Here is a 20,827-nt window from a genome sequence, read left to right as displayed (position 1 = left end):
TTATAATTAAGAGACATCAGCTCAAGCTATGTTATTATATAAAGACAAAGAGGATTTTTGGTTTGTTTGGGATAAACAAAAAAAAAACTACTCTTATCAATCGCAATCAAATTTTTACCCATGTTTCTTGGCATAACTGAGAAGGTTTTTAGATATTTCATTTTGATAAATCTCAAAGAACCAACCGATCGATTGCTTTCAGATTTTCAGGATACATTTGTATTATACCTTGGAAGGTTTTAAGCCACAAACGAGGCCCTAGCTCCTCCCTTGAAGGTTAAAATATTAAAAGTACTCTCACTTAAATTAAAAATGTTTATTAAGGAAAAAAGATTAATCCTTCTACTTCATTATATTCCTGCCTCCATGGCAAAGAAGAAATAAGTTGTGAATTTTTTGTCATCAAAGGTGTGTGTACTTCTACCATAGCTACTATTATTCTAGCCCACGAGGTTGGTCTAGTGGTTAACTCATCACAATTCAGCTGATTTTGAAGTCGAGAGTTGTTAGGTACAAATCCTAGTAAAGGCAGTTACTTTTATATGGATTTGAATACTAGATCATGATACCAGTGTTCTTCGGTGGTTGGGTTTCAATTAACCACACATTTCAGGAATGGTCAACCTGAGACTGTACAAGACTACACCTCATTTACATTTATACATATCAACCTCATTCATCTTCTGAAGTAATACCTTACGGTGGTTCTGGAGGATAAACAGAGAAAGAGAAAGCTACTATTATTCTGTCTTTTAATTTAGTTTCTTTTTCAGGTTTCTATAAAGCCTTGATACTTTAATTGTTATTTATCAGTATTCTCAATCATAAGGATAACGAACAGTGCAGGGGTCCAGGGAGCAGAGCCCTCTGGGTAGACAGTAATGATGACCGAATCCAAGCTCAGCAGGTGTCCAAGGCATCATCTCCTGCAACACTGGAATGGCGAGCTGTGGCCCTGGGGTAGGCCCCAAGGAGCCCCTTTGTTTGCTTCGGGGTTCACCTGGGCCCTGAGGGTCCAGATTCTGGCTAGACAGGCTGGCTGGTATAAAGTATAAAGTTTCCTCCAATCAGTATTTCTGAGATAGCACTTAATAATGTAAATCATTTTTATCTAAAGAAAGGAATTTTTTGTATTTCTTGGTACTGTTAAAAAAACATATATATATTTAAAAAAGAATAAATATCACAATCTGTACATTATGTTAAAGTATTAAAATAATATGAATAATTTTAAAATGATGTAGTTCTTAGAATTGTGAAGAAATTATTATCTCTCAATAAATTAGTAGAAATTAATTGTTGATGCCTTAAATTAAAGCAAAAATCTTGTATTCATCTGATACATTTAAAAAAAAAAATCTATCATTGTACCTATCGGACAAATATTTTATGTGAAATTCAAGAACAAAGCTTTTTAATTTGACTGGATGGTTCTGAAAAAAAATTACTAAATGCTTGAATAATAAGTTCTTGTGAAACTGATTTTTTCATTTTTTTTCTAAACTGGAACTTATGTTCCAGTTAATGTTTGCAGTTAACTTTTTATCTTTGATCCTGGTAGGTGTATTGACATAACCAATGAATGGTTGTCTTACGCACGTCACCATAAATAAAAACTACCTTAAAACCCTTTTATCATTTTAAGTAATTGTAGAAAATAAGGTTAATACTATAAAATCAGCTTAGTCACATATAGATTTTGTTTAATCCTTTCATTGTGCTCATTTATGATTGTGATTTCACTTTGTGTTCTGTATATTTAATAAAACTGAGTTTCTGTGAACTGGTTAGTTAACATATGCAATGATACGGTGTCTTCATGTACAATTGCTATCCCTAAGTTCTAGTGTTTCCTGGTGAAAAACCTGGACAATATGAAATAGCCATAACAATAAGCTTGAGCTAACAATAGCTTGAATAGCCATATTTGAGCTACCTTTTTTGAGTATATAACTGCTCACTTCCATTTTATCCTCTCATTCTCTCTCCAGAATACTTTGGTGAGTTTCTTTATTTATGAACAGTTCTTTTTATGCAAACAGCTGCTCTTTGACCTAGATAATTTTGATTAGGTAGTCACATTGCTCATGTAAAAACAAAGCTGCGAGATTCCTCCACTTACTCCTAATATTTAACCTTGTCTGGGGGGGATGGGGGGGGGGGTATTCCTAGTCCTCCTTGCACGTATTATACCAAAGCCAGTTCCAACAATCTGGTAGTAAATAATCTATATTCCCATTTATTGTATACCTTCATTATGCCACAGGAATATACTGGCCTGGCTCTGTGGTATGTAAGTGTAGAAAAACACAATTCTCCATGTTAATTTAGGCAAAGGTATCCTACTCTTAGTTTATTTAAGTAAAAATTAAACTGTTTTTGCACCAGTTAGGAACGAGCGGAAAGAAATTCTTAAAACTGTTCGAATTGTGCATCATGTTAATGTTATTCATATTATCACGTCTACATTTTTAGGATATAGGTGTTAACCTAGAAGTAAAATTAATAAAAATTTTGAGTTTTGGAAATTTTTTTCGAATATTTTTCTTTATTATAGCAGAGCTACTTATATGTTTATTCCTTTTTACAGAGATGTATTCACCTCATGGGTAGCATCAAACCAAACTGCCGCTCAGAGCTTTTCGACTGTGAAGTAGGAATGGCCAACATCATATTGTATTTATTGGACCCACGGGCCTTTTGTAAATATCGTACAATCAATCACTTTTTGTGATTTCCGGACCTTCCCTCGCATATAAATATAAATAAAAGTATATAAATATTATATATGTTTAATATTATTGCTTTTATTATGATTATTATTAGTTTTTTTTAATTATATTATTTTTTACCTATTCATTGTGTGTTTTTATTATTATTAATTTTTTTTTATTACGATGAAAGGTCTGATTATTATTATTATTCTTTATTATACATAAACCAGTTTTATGTAATTGGGCTAATAATATATGTAAAAGTGAATAAATAATTTATGTACAGTATATTAAAACACCCATTGTTGCATATTTAAATCTTTTTTCAAATGGACATATTGATTATTATTACATTATATTTAATTAAAACATAGTTAGAATTAGTTGTTAGTTATTTTCTTAAAAAGAATTTGAAAGTGTGTGAAAGTGATGATACAGAGAGTGAGTGCAAGTATAAACAAGAGAAAAATAAATTGTTTATATAAATATATTTTAAAAACGTGATGAAGAATTAGTAACTACGTGCTCATGTTATTAAGTTATTTTTAATTGTTTGTGTAAAATAAATTTTGTAATTAATAGTTTATATATATAATACAAACACACATGATATATATATCAAGCATTTAATTAATTGTTATTGATTAATTAATTTTGTTACAGTTCATGAGATTTTTTTTATAAGAAAAAAATTGTTTTCATTTTTTAAATGCAATTTATTATTGAAATTGAATGTAGCAATAACATTGTAATATATTATTATTAGATAATAATTTTGATTTCATTAAATGTATAAATGTATTGTTTTTCTTTTTTCTTTTTTTTTTTGTTACATTGTTGAATTTCAAATGTGATTTAGAAAAAATCTTATGAACTGTGATTATTGTATAGATTCTTTTAGGTATAGGTTACAATTAAATTATGCTGTACATTTTTTTGGGGGGATATGGAGACTTGGGATAAATGTACAGATTTTTCTTCTTTTTTTTGTGAATAAATTGGAAATGTGTTATTTAAATAATAAAAAAAAACTTCTAAGGTACAAACTCAAAATATTTTTTTTTAGATTAAAAACATTTTGTTGTTACCTTCATGTTGTTAATCTATTATTATGATATATTTATGATACATTTTTTATTAATTGTATATTAATTATAGCTTTTTGTTTGTTTTGTTTTTATTTTCTCTTTTTTTAATTATATATTTTTTGTAGTAGTTATATCTTGTAATTTTATGACAGTTTAAATAATTGTAATGTGTGTTTAGATAATTTGTCAAAAAAATTATTTCTGAGTTTATCCAAGTTACGCACCATATTCTGAATATTACCTTACTTGATAATATAGCTCTTGAGTATTGTTAAGTTTTACTTAAATTGGTATTCTTTCATGTAGTTCCTTTAAGTATTTAATCCTATAAAATTTTTATTAAAAATTAAATTTATTGGCTAAATAAGAATTATTGGTTGGTTGTTACATTATGTTTGGTCAAGATGAAAGATCTATAAATCATTTCTCTCTGCATTTCAGGCATTTTGTCCTCATTCATTTGTACAAATGTTTTTTCACGGTTAGTTTTAGTAAAATCCATTGTATTTAAGGGTTTCATGGTCATTTATAGATTAAATTATCTTCATTTGTGTAACTACAAAGTTTCTGAATTTGTCTGTTAATTCAGTGCTTTTTTAATATCTTTAATCAAGATGGAGTAGACTAAACTACAACCCATTGCATTTATTTTATATTTAGAATTGATCGATGTAAGTTAAAGCAGTGTAATATTTATGATCCCATTTTTCAGCTGCTGTTTATGTTTAGTTCTGATTAACATCATGGCCTGGGTGAACTATTACAGCAATATCTACACTGGCAGTTCATGTACAGGGGATATGAACTAACAGTATAATTATGCTGTAGCGTGTATTCTGAAGGCTGCTTTTTTTTTATTAAATGTCTGTAAGTTGTCAAAGATTTTCATATTTCTCATTTGACTCTACCATTAATTATCACTGAAACCTTTGAATCTTTTTTAGTATTTTATAGTCTTAATTTCTGAACATCATTAATTCTATTAATATAAAGTATACATGTAAATTTTTCAGAAGCTTATGATGATTTATAATTTGTATGCTGTGTTATTAAAATTTACAATTGTTTTAAGTATTAGATGGAATATAATTAAATATGTAATTTAAACACAAAATAAAATATAAATTAAATTATATCTAAAAATATAAATGCTAAGTTGTGCCATTCACGATTAAACTTGAAAATATTGAAACATGGTGCTTGTATTATATTATCGAGTTTTTATTTGAACACACATTTTAAATATTTTTTCTCTTTAAAGAATATGTATTGAAATTTCAAGTTAATTATTATTATAAATAATTTTGAATATAATTATCACATACTAAGTAAGATACAGTAATTAAATTTTAATTTGTATTAAGAAAATAATAAAAATACATAATGTAGTATTTATTACTTTATACTATATCTTATTCAGCAATAAAAACAGAGTAGCCTACAATAGGGCGGTTAATTGTTTTTCTGTTTTTTTATTTTTATTTTTTGACATTTAATATTATTTAATGTTATAATTTTTATTTCTGTATGATACAAACTTAAAATATAAAAATATAATGATTGATTATTTTATTTAATATACATTTTTTTTTTTTAAATTATTATGAATTAATATTACTTTCTGCAATTTCATTTTCATTATTATATTTTATTATTTTTATTGTTAATAAGTAATTTTTAATTTAGTATAAATAAATGTTGTAATAATATAAATAATTTGTTACATAAATAATTATATAATAATAATACCTATATTATATATATAAAAATGAAAAAAAATCTGCATTACATGTGGATATAAAAACCATTATTATTATATATTATATAATATTCAAAGTAAGAACATATATGAATATAAATAATAAATAAATTTTATATATATATATATATATATATATATATATATATAGGAAGAGAGCGAGAGAGTGTGATTTCATTAGTTTGACCAATAAATAATAATTTATTATTGTAATAATAGTACCATATTAAAAAAAAAAAAAATATTTTATAAAGTGAAACTCTGCCATTTTTTTCCATTTTTAATTTGTTCCTAGGCGTATGATTATTCATAGAGTTTATATTGTAAACCAGCAAAGATGTTAATATTATTATAAATTTTTGATTGCCTATTCTGAAAATATATAAATATGTAAATGAAGTTTTACAAAAAGAACTACTGTAACAGAAATAATTATTATGATGAAGATTTTATTATGTTTATATTAATTTTTAAACAGTACAAGTAGATGAAATTGAAGCACATTTATTGACCAGGTACCAGGTTTAGTTATTATTACTATTATTATATAGATGTACATTGTAAACAAGAATGAACAGTTATTTGAAATATTTTTTTTTACCCTATCAGTTTATTGTTTTCATCTTTTTATATCAGTTTATTGTTTTATTGCTGTTTATTTTACATGAATAATTTTTATATAGATGAACTCCAACTTAGAAATTTAATGTGTTTTTACAGTATTGCTCATTATTTGTGGGATTACGTTCTCTGAAAATTCTACTATGAGTGCGAAACCATAAATATTCGGCAAAATGATAATCACTTTCAGTTTTTTTTAAAGATAGCAGCAATTAAATTTATTTTTTATTAATGATATCAGTCATTCTTTACAAACAAAAACACGTACACTTAATTTAATTTTTTTTATAAACTAATAGAAAATATTAAGTTACTCAAGTTAAATAATACGATCATAGGCTTAGAATGAATTGATTTTGTCACCTGATTTACTACTAGTTTTGATAGATATTCTTTGTTGAGGGAAGTTTTACAACTTTTGCAATTACTCATCTCGGGTGTAAATTTAATTGTTTTACCGTGTAACAAACTTATACTGTGTATTTAATGTGTAAGCGTTTTTGGCCAAAATGAAGTTTAGTTAACTTTGTATAGTACTGTTATTTGAAACTGTTAATCAAAAAATGATTTATTTTCACACACACACATATGAAGCTATACAGAAATGCTTGGAATGCTAAAATATAAGTTAATTTGATGGTTTCATATGAAATTCAGTCTTACAAATTGATGGAGTATGAGAACTGTGATGTCTGTAGTTTTTTTTAGAAAATCAGTGAAAAATTCACTTTTTTATGTTTGACTTGCAATAACTTCATTCAGTTGCAAATAAACAAGTAAAACTCTTCAATAAAACCTGTTGAAAATTTAATTCTAAACAGAATAGTATAAATAAACTGAAAGCGATTAGTAATTAAATACAAAGCTAAATTTAACTGGAAAATTGTTTTTAATGTAAAAAATTAATAAAATTTACAATGAATTGTCTAAAATGTCTCCATTTACATCATTGCATTTGCTGCATATGTGGGTTACTTGTGATGCTGTTTTCAGTTCATTGGAGCTGTTCAACAGCGCAAAAGCATCGATAATATGGGCAAGTAACTCCTCTTGGGTATTTACTTTCAACTTACAAAAACATTAACACTTCATCCAACCCCATACACAAAATCCATCTGTGTAAGATCGGGTGAACTGAGTGGCCAGGATTGTGAACCGCCTCTACCAATCCATTTATCTGGGAATTGCAGATTTAAGTAGGCAGAAACAATAGGAGAGAGATGTGGGGACATGCCATCATGCTGGTAGTACATCTGGTGTCGTGTTGCAAGAGGAACATCTTCTAGTAATGATTATAATTGTTCTTGAAGAAACTGTAAGTACCCCCTTGCCTGTTAAGTGCCCTTGGAAAATAAACTGTCCAATCAAGTGGCAAGTTGCTGTTGAAAGTTAACGTTCCACCATTGCATGGGGTTCATTTCTACCTGTGAGTGTTGGTTTCTCATATTGTTTATGCCATCGCAAGAGAACTGACTCATCTTTAAATAAAATGTACTTGAAGATTTGTCGAGCATTTAACTAATTGCAAAACACCATACGAAGGGCAGGCTCTCCTGCATGTAGATGTATTTTTTGTTTATGATAACGGATAAAGGTTTATTCTTAAGTGTCCTCCATACTTTAGTTTGTAAAACTCAACTGGTTAGAAAGACATCTTGGGCTGACACCAAGACTACGCACAACAGCAATAATAATGCTTTCATTGACATTATCATCATGTAGAGAGAACGGTCATAAGGGATATGATTACTGCTAGGAAGAGATCCTATCTCCTGTAACATACAAAATACCACATTAATAGTTATTGTATTTGGGATTCTGTGATTAGGAAAACGTTGATAATCTTCAACAGCGGCCGTAGCACTGCCTTCACACTCATACATACACACCATATCAACATATTCTTCATTCAAAAATAAGTATTGAATTACTTCAATAACAAACCAGATTCAAAATGGTTATGCAGTACAGCTGTCTACTTGTACTAACAGGAAAATTGCACAAATGAACTCAAACTCTACTATAAGCTTAGTAAGGGTAAACCTACTTGAATTCAATTTGGCAAATCTTGTCTTATTCTACAAAATAAAAAATGTTACCATCAAAATGGCAGCCACCTTAATTTTTTTAATCTTCAATATTTGTAATTGTTTGTTTGATAAATTTTTACTTATTATAAAATTTATTAAGCATTTTATTTAGAACAAAATGACACCTCATTTGCAAAAATCCATTGACAAACAATCAAGTTATTGCAGACAATTAACCCGGCAGTACGCTTGTGCACTATAATGCAAGCTTATAATTTGTATTAATTTAGTATTGTTTTTTACTACATTTAGTGGAGGAAATAAAAACTGGCAAAATGTTATAAACTTGCATTATGGTGTGCAAGTGCACTGTCTGGTTAATTGATTGCAATAACTTTATTCTTTAACGACAGATTTTTACAATTCGTGTATGTCATTTTGTTCAAAATAAAATTTTTAATAAATTTTGTAAAAGTAAAAATTTGATCAAACAAATAATTACAAAGATATTGAAGATTAAAAAATTAAGATTTTTTATATTTTAGAATGTAGGCGCTAGTCTTTAGATTTGCTAAATTTAATTAAAGTAGATTTACCTTTTCCTGAGAAATTTTTTTGTTGAAAATCACAAAATGGTGTCCTGAATCAATTCCTGAACACACACATATATATATGTGTGTTATAATTGGACTTACTTTCTGAAAATATAGAGAAGTTTGGTTCTTCAAATATTACTATTTTACTTTTTGATCTTGTAAGAATTTTAAAATTCTCAAAAAAACTGGTCCCTTTTTACACTTTGACCACTATTTTGGAAAAACTCCAGTTGAGATCAAAAAGCATAAGACCCTTTAATCTTGATGTTCAATTTGAACCTTAAGTCAGAATTTTGAATTCCTAGAAAATTGCACAGACAGAAATAATTTTTTAGAAACTAATATTCATTGAAAAAATATGTATGAAATATTCATACACTTTACAATTTATATGCAAGTTACTATCCAAAAGTTTCTGGAATTAGCCTTTAAAAAGTTAAAAAAAAAATTAAAAATTATTGGCTTCTGTGTGGACAGTGTGATCCCACTGTTTTTTTTACAGTAGGAAATACGAAAGTCAGAGTATTCATTACATACTGTGATTAAGTCTAAATCGCTTCATTGGTCTCAAAACATTTTCCGATAAGCTTCAGTTTCAACTTAGGAAGCGGTAAGAAGTTTTGTGAGGTGTTGTCTGCTAAGTTGAGTCTACAATGACTGTGTAGTAGAGGCAAAAATTTATATATGGATAGGCACATTTTTATAATGCAGGAACCAAGGTTTGTTCTACCACTTTTTCAGGTCATTTGCATTGGATGTCCTTGCAGAGCAGCTTCAGTACATCTTAGAATTGTCTAGTCACAGTTTGATCTGGTGGAAAAAACTGAATGATACAGCATCACAGAAGGAAATCAACATTGATAAATATATGAAAACTTTCTTTCTTTGGCCACAGTGATGTTCGATGCCGACTACAATAACTATTGCTTTATCTCAGAACTTCAGTCATAAACCTGTGATTCATCATCAGTACTGATGTTAAAAGATGAAGTTTGAATAGTTTAAACAAGTTCTTTGAACCCTGTGCAGGCTTATCGAGGTTTTTTTTTCAATATTGAGCAGCATTGAAACAGATTTCACATGTGCTCATGATAGAATTTTCTGTCATATGATAGACCTATAGTCTTGCATATATCATAATATTCTTTGTACTTGCAGGATGGCTTTATCCATTCTTGCTACATTTTGAGGTTTGTTTTTAGTTAAGGATTGGAATGCTCATTATAAAATTTATTAAGGTTAGTTAAATTTTATCAAGGATTTTGTATCCTGTTGTCAGAATTACAGGAATGTTCCTGAAAAAATAAATCGGTTGTTACTGTCAAAATAACCGAATTAGATACAAGAATTCTGAGCTGTTCCTTTAGTTATGGTGTTTGTTGATCCTCACAAAATAATGTGCATAAGAATCACATCACAAAAATAGATGCCTGGGTTTCCTCATGTAAAACTACACCGGTTTTTCTCATCCTGGTTGGCAGAGTTCTTTGAAATAATCTGGTATTTGTGTATGCTCAAAAAATGTAATTTCCAACTAACTTTATCAGTCCACAAGTAAAATATAGCATACTTTATTAGCTTCACCCAAATATCTAACAGTATAGTAGTGGTTGTCTGTGTACCAGTTTTGCTGTGAAACAACTGTATATTTTTCTAACAAATTGACAGCCAGTCTTGATAGTAATTCTTTCTTTCATAACCTTATTTTCAATCACATGGTTATTGAAATAATGAATACTACATACTGTAATTATAACACAATAGTTAGAAAAAAATTCCTACTTTATTGGAACCAAAATAGCAATTTTTTATTTTTTTAATTGGTTAAAATATTGAGCTAACCATTAAAAAAATTGAAAAAAATTTTGAAACAATTAAAACTACTCCTAAATATACAGAAACATTTTATATAATCTCAACAAAATTATGGAAAACTGGACTGTCAAGAAATATGAGAAAAATATTTAAAGTGATATAAAAATAAATATTTTCCATTAAGTTGCTTTTTAAAAAAAATTGCTGTAAAAATTAAAAAGGTTTCACAACTAATTTAGTGGCTTGGAAGTAATCAGTAATATAACATTTCTTCATTGCTAACATTAAATGAATAATAATAATAATAAAACTATTGTTGTAAATAAACCTTATAAAATTTACTTTCATTTCCACAGACACAAATTCTTTATTTCATTTCACAGAGTTACAACTTTTTTTTTTGTCATTTCAAAATTGTCTGCTTTCTGTTATAACATATTTCTACCACAATTATTATAATTTTACAATATTATTGGTATCTTTTTAACAACATAAACAGGAAATTCCTATTGTAGAATTTTACAAATATAATTCCAGGTAAGTAACAAATTAATTCAATGTATAATTAAATTAATTCACTTATATGTATAAATTAGGTTAATGGGAATAATAAATGATTAAATAATCAATGGATGATGCCTTTACTTGCTGAAAATCCATAAAAGACTGGAACAAAATACATATTGTATTCTTGTTACAATTTTTAAAAATTATTCATAAATCAATTGTCTTTTTAATTCCTTTTTGACTAATATGTCTAGTCTTGAATTATTTTCCTTACATACTATAGCCAATCTGTTAGTAGGTATACATACATATATTACAATCTCTTGATAAACAAAAATAATTGTCAAGTGTTCAGTTAAGTATGTTGAAATAAAAATTAGGTAACAAAAGATGTACAATCAATTATAGTTGAATACTAATAAAAAGAGATAAATAAACAGATAAATTAGTTTGTGCAGATGTGCCAGATAAAAAAACTCTGCTGTTTTTGTGTGATAAATTTTCTCAAATATGGAGCCAATTTATTACAAAAAAGTTCATCACTTAATTTTTCAAATATAAACTTTGTTTACAGGATGATATATATATATATATATATATATATATATATATATATATATATATATATATATATATATATATATATAGATGTAATGTAATTTACTTTACAATTATCAAGAAATGTATCAGTAGCAAGTGATTTGTTTTATAACTTTGTCAAAATTGGAGTAAAGAATTGACTTTACTCCTAATTTTATTAGTAAAAACTAGTGTTTTTATCAAGATCCTTTATGCAATCAAAATCTTCACCCTCATTAAAAGATATTAAACTATCATTAAATCATATTCTACTTCAGTAGACAAAAGATCCTTAATAGAATAAACACTAGCAAATCGTTTAGTGAACAATATCCTGAGGCTTATTTGCTCTTTCCCTGTCATAAAGCACGGTTGTTGGAAATGATCTGCTACTATCAATTGAATTAACTTGATCATCAACATTATCTTATCTTCAACATTATTGATATAAGCCTTTTCATCATGAATAGGTAATTGTCTACAAAGTATTTGTTCTTTACCAAATAATCTATAATAATTTGTATTATACATTTTATTTAATTATGATATATTTTTTGTTAAATATTGCATTTTTCAGTAATATGGAAAATTAATATTTTTGATACCTTTGGTACATGACAATTAACTATTTTATTTACACATGAATTAAATTCATTAACAAATAAATTAATATCAGTAGTTGCAATTATTATTAATATTATGACCTAATAGTAAATTAAGTTCATTAACAATAGACCCATTATTTGAATGCTTAAAGTCAGAGATATAAACATTATGTTTGAATTTGGGATAATGTATTTCAGATAATACTTTCATTTGGTGAATGATAATCATCACAATCAAAAATACTACCTTGAGTTTCATTTAGTGAATATTACAGAGATTATTAAAAATTAAGAATGTTTTCTTCAGAATTTATTACATTATTAAGTTGCTTAAGATTATAATTAATTCAAAAATCAGATGAAATATGAACATATTTCAACATTATTATATGATGGCCTTGAGTTGTAAAAAAGTTAAGATTAACCCACTTGTTCAGTTATGTTGAAGTTATCAAGTAATAGTTTACAAAGACCATCAATACCAATGCAACTAGTAAATCAGAATAGTAACTATATGATTTAATTTTAAATTATTTATTGCAACCAGAACACCACCATCCTTCAGCTTGTTACATGTAAATATGGACTATCAAATCTGTTAACAGTGCGTTTGGCAAATCGCTGTATAGTATGCTTTAGCATTCTGTTCTTTCGGTATTAGGTTGGTTGCTCTGTGGGTTTGTTGGACATGGCTCAGTAATAAACCAAGATTTCGGTTGTTGAGTTGTGATTGAACATGCTTTGATTATTGGAATCAATTGCAAGAAACATAATGATTCTTTCAGTACAGGAACCCATTTTTCTCGTTGACTGAAACTTTTCTCCTACAAAGTAACGTGCGTTCAAGAACTGAAACCTACAGATCATGCCAAAAACTAAATTGCCAGTAATCAAGATTTCTAATATTTTTTTATTTTAATTTTTTTTTTTTAACTATCCTTGACTTCAGAATACAAATCTTCACAATAAAATTCAAGGCCTTTTTCTAGGATATCAATTCTTTCCTCAACCATATTGAGTCTTATCACAAATTGTTACTATTGGAGAAATTATCTAGTTTTATAATCACATTATCATTGAGTTGCCAAAGCGGTTGAAGATTTCAAGTTTAGAGCAAACTTGAGTAAATTCATTGCTATATTGTTTAGTTTTCTGTCTAATGTTCTTAGTTTTATTTTTTTTGAAAATCTGATGCACAGCATGGATTATTATGTCCCATAATATGAATGGCCTTGTATTGGTGGATGTTTGTGTTGAAGGAGATGGATTTTTTATTGTAGATTTTTCAGGTGAGTTCTAGTTTGTGTTTGTTTGTTTATTGATTTTTATTCTGAGATTTTGGGTATGATGGTTTCCCAAGGTATCTGAATTTACTGACTTTAGAGATTTAATTGTTATTGATTCTAATACATTTGGGGAGTATTAAATTTTTGTAATGAACTGTGTTTTTTGAAAGAAGGCCGGATTTATTATAGTTATTAGTTTCTAAACTGTCTTTATTATAATGATCCATGTGTTATGATAGGCTTGTTTAATTGATGAGTAGTGACGAAATAACACCCCCCTCACCATGTTTCACTCTCATCTGCCACCCACATTAATTATATTTTGAATTACAATTTATATTCATCCTATTTATTCAATTTTTGTAATTACATATGGCAAAAGTTGGTTCAAAATGTATAACATTTAATTAAGTAGAAATATGGTAACCAGAGATACTGTTTTATATAATTTTCTGTTTATTAACTGCCTTAATTGTACTTTGTTATGAAATAAACACTTGTCAATAGCATAATTTGCACCAATTTATATTGTTCAAATGATTTTTTTTTTTGGCATGAATTGTTTATTTATTGTTTTAATAATTACGGGCTTCATGCCCAATTACAGTTAATTTATATGCAAATATGTTTTTTATGATGAATTTTGTAACTTGTGACAAATATGAAACTCGATGAGGATTCTCCCATAACTTTCTGCATGAAAGTCAGAGGAAGTTGCAGATCTCTGGGAATAGTAATATATTTTATTGTAGGCTGCTATATAGCAGATAATTGTCTTGGACATTTCTCTTAATATAGCTTATTAAACAAATGAATTCATATTGAAAAAAAATGAAAACTAACAGCATAAATTTATGTGATCTGCATATTAAAAAACTGGTGAATACTTGAGATTGCTGATAAAATGCTCATGATTTTAGAAATAAATAATTATATTAGTGTTAGATTAACTTTGCACTGGTATGACTAATTGAAAACTTTGGCTTGCCAGTAAAGCTGAATAATATTGTACACAGTACTAGTTTTGTACAACTAGATATTTTTTAACTAGTATGAATAATACATTGGGCTCAATGGTCAGTAAGCTGAGCATGAAATGTTCATTATTTTTAAGAATAACTTTGCCATTTTTATGAAAAAAATTTGTGTCTTCTTGGCCAGCCCTCCACAACTGTTCACTTATTTATTGACTTTGGCAACTACAGGCTACTTTCTGTTTAATTATTATAATTTATGAAAAACTAAACTTTTGTTAAATGTGTAAAATGCAGAAACATTACCTTTCTGTTCCAGAGGTTGATGAATAACATTCAGATAAATTTTGCAGCATTGTGAAATCAGATAATTTATCAGATAAAATTATTACTAGTCGTATTTATTAAAATTATCTTATCTTTTTTCAGATGGACCAATTCAAACACTGGATTTTTAAATTAAAAGACTATATCTATTCACGAATATTTTGGAAACCACCTAAATCAAACCATCTTGAATACATAACAGAAATCATATTGATTTGCTTTGTATTGTCGCTGATATGGTTAGACTTATTGAATGAGTATAATTCTTTATTTAATATACTTAATAAAATACCATCTTAAAAAATGTTAATATTAAGATAGAATTAAATTTCTTTTATTACAGTATATTTACCTTTCTAACTGATTTGACAACACTCTGCATTCCTGCCGATTATAAATTCTATTTTTCATCATAATGCTTCAAATTAGATTTTTAAATGATTTTAGCAAATTATCCTTTTTTTTAAATTTCTAAACAATTTTTTTAAAGACATTTGACCGGTTTGATGTATTTTTCAATTCCTTTCTGTACTGTGCTAATTTTCCACTTTCTCGTGAGGTAGTTCATCTGTTTCTATCGTCTGTTTTTCTTTAACATGCAGAAGGCCATTTTGTACAATATGCAACACATAAGGTAGAATTTTTATACTATCAAAATGACTCTCTGAGTCATTAGTGTAATATATTTTTCTATGAAATCATTAAACCATGTTCACGTTGGAATAATTAAGTGACAGAGGACTCCCAAGTTTAAGATCACTTCATATTTCTATTAACACATATTTCAAATGCTTCATAAGCCAGAGAAGACCTCCTTTCTAAGCTTTCTTGTTTACTTCTCATAAGGCATTTAACTATTCATAAATGTATATTTTTTAAATATTTTTATTTAAATATGATACTAGATAATGCATCTGAAAACTATCCTGTTTTTTAATATCTTGCTAACGTTTCCTGTTAATTTTATGTAAGTTTTGAACTATCCTCACCATTGGCAGGTCTCCTGTATGCTCCTTCAGTTTCCTTAATTCCTTCAACTTATGATAGTACTATGGGAATTTGTCATCTAATCCACTTGTATTATCTATAATACCATGAAGGATGTTATAGATGTGTTATAGGATGTGTTCAGAGTAGCCACTTTATTTAGGTTGTTTGAGGTGCTAATTTTATGTGTGGGACTTGCTAGTAATTCTTTCCTTTCCCAGGGGAAGTTGCATGTAAACTAACTTAATGAGCTGTCAGGTAAAACTTGATTTCTTACTCCAAAAATATCAAAATTCTAATTTACTTGTAATCTGTATTTCTGTAATTTTACTACATTAATAAAAATTCATCATTTCAAATCTCATCTTATTTATCTCATTCATTATTAATCCTTTTTTTTATTATAAACTGTTTTTTTAATTTACAAATTTTAAAAACCAAGAGTTTTTAACTCTGCAACTAAACTGGTAAATAAAACAATTGGTGTATAACAAAAACAAATGTGTTTATTTCCTTAGGCCTAATTATGCACAAGACTTAAGTTAATTGACTAAAGAAAGTGTGTGTGTCATTTTGGTTGAAGATGGACAAAGATTGATTTTTTGTTAATGTCATTTTAATGTGAATTAAACTGAATAAAACATTAAAATACTTTAATGTGTCACAGTTAATGTGAACATTTATCATAAAATGAACATGTAAGCAAACGTTATCCATAATTTTAACATTCTAAACTTAGTATTATGTGTTACATTATTTTTGAAAACTCTATTATTGTTTTTTTTTAGGTGGTGTATTCAGAAGCATGTTGAACGCCTAATAGATTGGTACAAGAAAAGAGGTACAGTGGTAGTACCCAATCCAACAGAAGCAACTGAGAAAAGGACAAGTAGGGAAAAAAGAAAAACTACAGCTGGTGGTCAATCTACCAGCTGTAGAGTACAGTCACAAGAGAGACAGCTAAGAAGTAATACTACAAATAAGAGAAAATTTAAAAAATAAATTTAAAAAATATAAAAAAAAATTTTTGGTAATAAAGGCGATTGAGGCCAAAGATGATAAAATTTTCTGTCTATTATACGGATCAAAGAACCTATTTTTATTGAATATTACTAAAACATGTGATGGTTACTAAAAGCAAGTGATTTTAATTTTTTTTAATTTAATTTATTATACGGATAAAAGAACCTATTTTTATTGAATATTACTAAAACATGTGATGGTTACTAAAAGCAAGTGATTTTAATTTTTTAAAATTATTTTTAATTTAATTTTTGTAAAAAACTGACAATAAATTTCTAAATTAATTTTTATTTTTGTATAAAACTGACTGGATGTTTAGTTTATTAATTTTTTTGGTTTTTAAATTTATTAATTTAAAAATTTGATTTTATCATAATTTCATAAAAATTGTACAGTGAAATTTAACAAAAATAAAACATTTTTGGATTAAGTGATATATAACAGTCTCAACATGAACAAAACCATTACAAATCTGTATGTCATGAAAATAAGGTGTATTTTAAAGATACTTTCCAATATTCTTGTAATTGATTTTTTTCAGAATATCTGTTAATGCTGTTGTAAATATAAATTAGGCAAAGGAACATCACAATGCTTGCCACACCAGAAATATATATTTAAAAAGTGAATTATCTAAATCTATGCTTCTTCTAGTTAGCTTTGAAACTGGGAAAAACTGGTTATTTGAATGCTGGTGGAGGTGTTGTATCAAACAATTAGTTAAATTTTTATCATGTTTGTTAGTAAAGTTTTGTAAGCATAGTTGGTTGTGTTAAGTAGTTCATTTTGCTTGTCTCTGGGTTTGTGTAGGAAGATAGTGAGCAGATGTAGTGGGAATTCATTGCTGGGAGGGGGCTTATGATGCCCACAGATAGACATACTCAGGTGAACACATACGTGTTTTTACCTCATTCTGGTGCGACAACAGCATGGTTCCCCTCACCTTTATTTAAAATACACCTTCCAACCCGCATGAAAAACTTGACTAACAAAAACTTAGTCTTGACAGTAGAATCAGTACAAACCCACTTCAGTCCATTTTCTGAAATGCTCTTGAAAGCTGACACCAACTAGATCTTAACAATGGAATCATGTAATTTTTACCAGTTATACAATATACATTTGGTATTACTGATAATGATGGCACATTTCATCTCAAGCAGTACAGTTAAATTATGTAATAAGAAGTAAAGAACTAATGCAAACATGGGAAGAAATTTTAAACATCTTTTGATAACAAAAAGATTTAATAAAACAACCAAAAGTTATGACCACAAAAATCAATTATAAACCGCAGCCCAGCAGAAAGAAATTTTTCTTTCTCTCAGTTTAGCCTCCGGAACCATCGTATGGATGATATGTATGATTATTAATGAAATGTCTTGTACGGTCTCAGGTCGACCATTCCTGAGATGTATGGTTAATTAAAACCCAACCACCAAAGAACACTGATATCAACAAACTAGTATTGAAATCAGTATAAAAATAACTACCTTAATTTTGAATTTTGATGTTAGAACTCTCCACTTAGAAATCAGCTGACTTGCGAAACGAGTTCGCCACTAGACCAACCCGGTGGGTTTTATTTTTATACCAAAAAAAAAAAAAATTCAACTTGATAATTCCATTCAGCTATACTACATAATTTTAAGTATGTATGACTATCGATGGTTATATGATACTTCCACTTGCGTGTAGCAGATTCGATAGTGATTATTGTACGGTGACATATAACAGTGTAATTTATCTGCAAGGTATTTATTTTTATTCTCATTTTTCTGTTTAAATATTTAAAATTCAATGAAATTTATCTGATGAGAAGTTAAACCTTTATGAATGTTTAATTGAAATAAAATTATTATTTTCAAGTAGTTGTGGTTGTAGTCCATGTATTATGTTTAGAGGTTATGTTTTAAAACACGTTTGTAAGTGATAAAGAATTTACTGTCTGTTACTAACACATGAAACGTTAGTATGTTGTGTTAAACATAAATTCTTTTTTAATAAGAATATAACTGAATTATATTTCGCATAGCTTGACGCAGAAATTAATCTACAAGTAATTGGCGGGAAATTGCCGATTAATTTCGAAAAATGTCAATAGCCATTTACTTAATTTGGCCAGAGATCTTATTTTTTTGAGTTGGCAATTACGGTTTAAGTTTTATTTGAAATGTGTGATTTCATGAAATTATGAGAAATTTATTTCAAAATTGATTTGATATAATAACGTGTGGGTTTTCGTTGTAACAAACTAAAACAGGTAAGTTTTGAACTGCACTTGTTTACTTGTTGCTTAATCTAATAATGAAAGTGAATTGTTAATATTTATTAATTTTGAAGTGTTATTTTGCCATGTTTTTAACCAGTGAAAGTTTGCTCGTGGAGTTAATTATATCACTACTGTTGTATCGCTTACAAGTAAATTGATTTCTTCTACTATTATATAAGATTTATTCCACCTGAACTTGCCAATTTGTCTGAGAAGTTTTTTTTGTAACTATGGTAAAGTAACCTTGTTAAACATTCAATAACATACATTTTATTGAGTAATTCATTTAATTTTACCCTTAATGAAATTAAATTACATTGGTTGTTGCAGGCTGATAAAGTAAGAATTGGCTTCAATAACAGTGAGTCAATATGTTCCCACTGAATATTTTCACCTTATATTTCTAAATGTTAGCTTCCACCTGTTAAGAAAAACATACTTATTGTTTCTATGTGAATAATTGCGCTATATATAAATGTTTGTCACAAAACAATAATGAAATTTCCTTTTGATTATTTTAATTTTAACTGTGTGATTATTTAATCAGTTTGTATGATTAATTCAAGTAATTTTAATTCTCAATTTATCGTTAAAATGAAATTTGGTATAATTTTATTGGCTTGGCAAAAGTACTTTAACATTATTTTTGTAATTTATATAGCATAATAGTAACTGTTGGTGTTAATTTTTATTTATTAAATTAGTATAATTTCACATAATGCATACATGAAGAGTAAACTTTAATGAGATATGTTTTATAACATATTATTTCATAGTAAAATAGAATACAGAATAGAGCTAATTTATTTCAGTGTCTGTATATAGTACATACATAATCTCTATGATGAAAAAATCTGTGTACTGAGAGCTTAACTTTGATCAGCATGGAATCTAATGTCTAACTTTAGGAGACAGCTGGAGACCACTTTACTATTTCCACGCCAATCTTGAGGCCTCTAGAAAATGTGTTGACATATATTTCACATTACAGGAGATTGAGACACTGCTCGGTTATACTATTCGTTTTAAAATTTTTGACCACAAATGTCATTACAATATAGCAATTACTTGATCAACTTTAAATTTTTTTCAAACCAACATATGATTATGTTAATGAGAGAAAAAGGGAGATCAACTTATATTAAGTGTTTAGTTGTCAAAGTTGGACTCTGTAAGATGATTATCCATCATAACACAGGACTAATAGCTTGGAACATGTGGTGTAATCTCTCTCTATAGTGACTATAGTAAAATTTAACATGTGGTGTAATCTCTCTCTATAGTGACTATAGTAAAATTTAAATATAAATTTGGTCTAGTATCCCAGAAGATGGTGTTTTATACCATACCGTGGTACTTTACCACTCCACAAAGCTGTAGTAACCTTAATGTTCAACTCTAACCAAAACCCTAACCTCTCTCCACAGAACTCAAATTTTAACCCTAATCTGTCTCCACAGAACCCGTAAGCATCTTAACAGGTAGCCATAACTTGCAAGATTGATTGCTCATTCATTGAAGTACTGATTACATGGTGTGGATTTTGACCTTGCATGGGTCACCTGCTTTCCAACATTTAGACCTTGTGTTCTCTGATGCTAAATATATCTACTGTGGCATATTAAAGCATGAAAAAGCTTAAAG

At 27.8% G+C, this 20,827-nt stretch overlaps 2 protein-coding genes across 8 annotated transcripts in view; both read left to right on the top strand.

Moving 5' to 3' along the window:
* The window catches only part of LOC142323943 (uncharacterized), a 36,168-nt gene extending 18,951 nt beyond the window's left edge, over window positions 1-17,217 (top strand). For 3 of the 5 annotated variants that reach the window (XM_075364341.1, XM_075364342.1, XM_075364343.1), the window contains exons 2-4: window positions 2,591-2,771; window positions 15,004-15,140; window positions 16,677-17,217. In XM_075364341.1, coding sequence (XP_075220456.1) covers window positions 15,004-15,140; window positions 16,677-16,890 — 351 coding nt within the window. In that variant the 5' untranslated portion in view covers window positions 2,591-2,771 and the 3' untranslated portion in view covers window positions 16,891-17,217. Of the gene's footprint in view, window positions 1-2,590; window positions 2,772-4,514; window positions 5,648-15,003; window positions 15,141-16,676 lie in introns of those variants that run through there. The other 2 variants (XR_012756181.1, XM_075364340.1) reach the window with 2 other exon arrangements.
* A 1,315-nt stretch (window positions 17,218-18,532) lies between these two features.
* Window positions 18,533-20,827, top strand: part of LOC142323942 (uncharacterized) — a 43,534-nt gene continuing 41,239 nt past the window's right edge. The window contains exon 1 of one of the 3 annotated variants that reach the window (XM_075364335.1): window positions 18,533-18,665. The gene's annotated coding sequence lies outside the window, so the exon portion shown is untranslated. Of the gene's footprint in view, window positions 18,666-18,705; window positions 19,175-20,827 lie in introns of those variants that run through there. The other 2 variants (XM_075364339.1, XM_075364336.1) reach the window with 2 other exon arrangements.

This window comes from Lycorma delicatula, chromosome 4 (assembly GCF_047948215.1).
Source record: "Lycorma delicatula isolate Av1 chromosome 4, ASM4794821v1, whole genome shotgun sequence".
NCBI classification, from domain to species: Eukaryota; Metazoa; Arthropoda; class Insecta; order Hemiptera; family Fulgoridae; genus Lycorma; species Lycorma delicatula.
The sequence above is the reverse complement of the archived record's forward strand: the minus strand, read 5'-3'. Positions and strand labels throughout refer to the sequence as shown.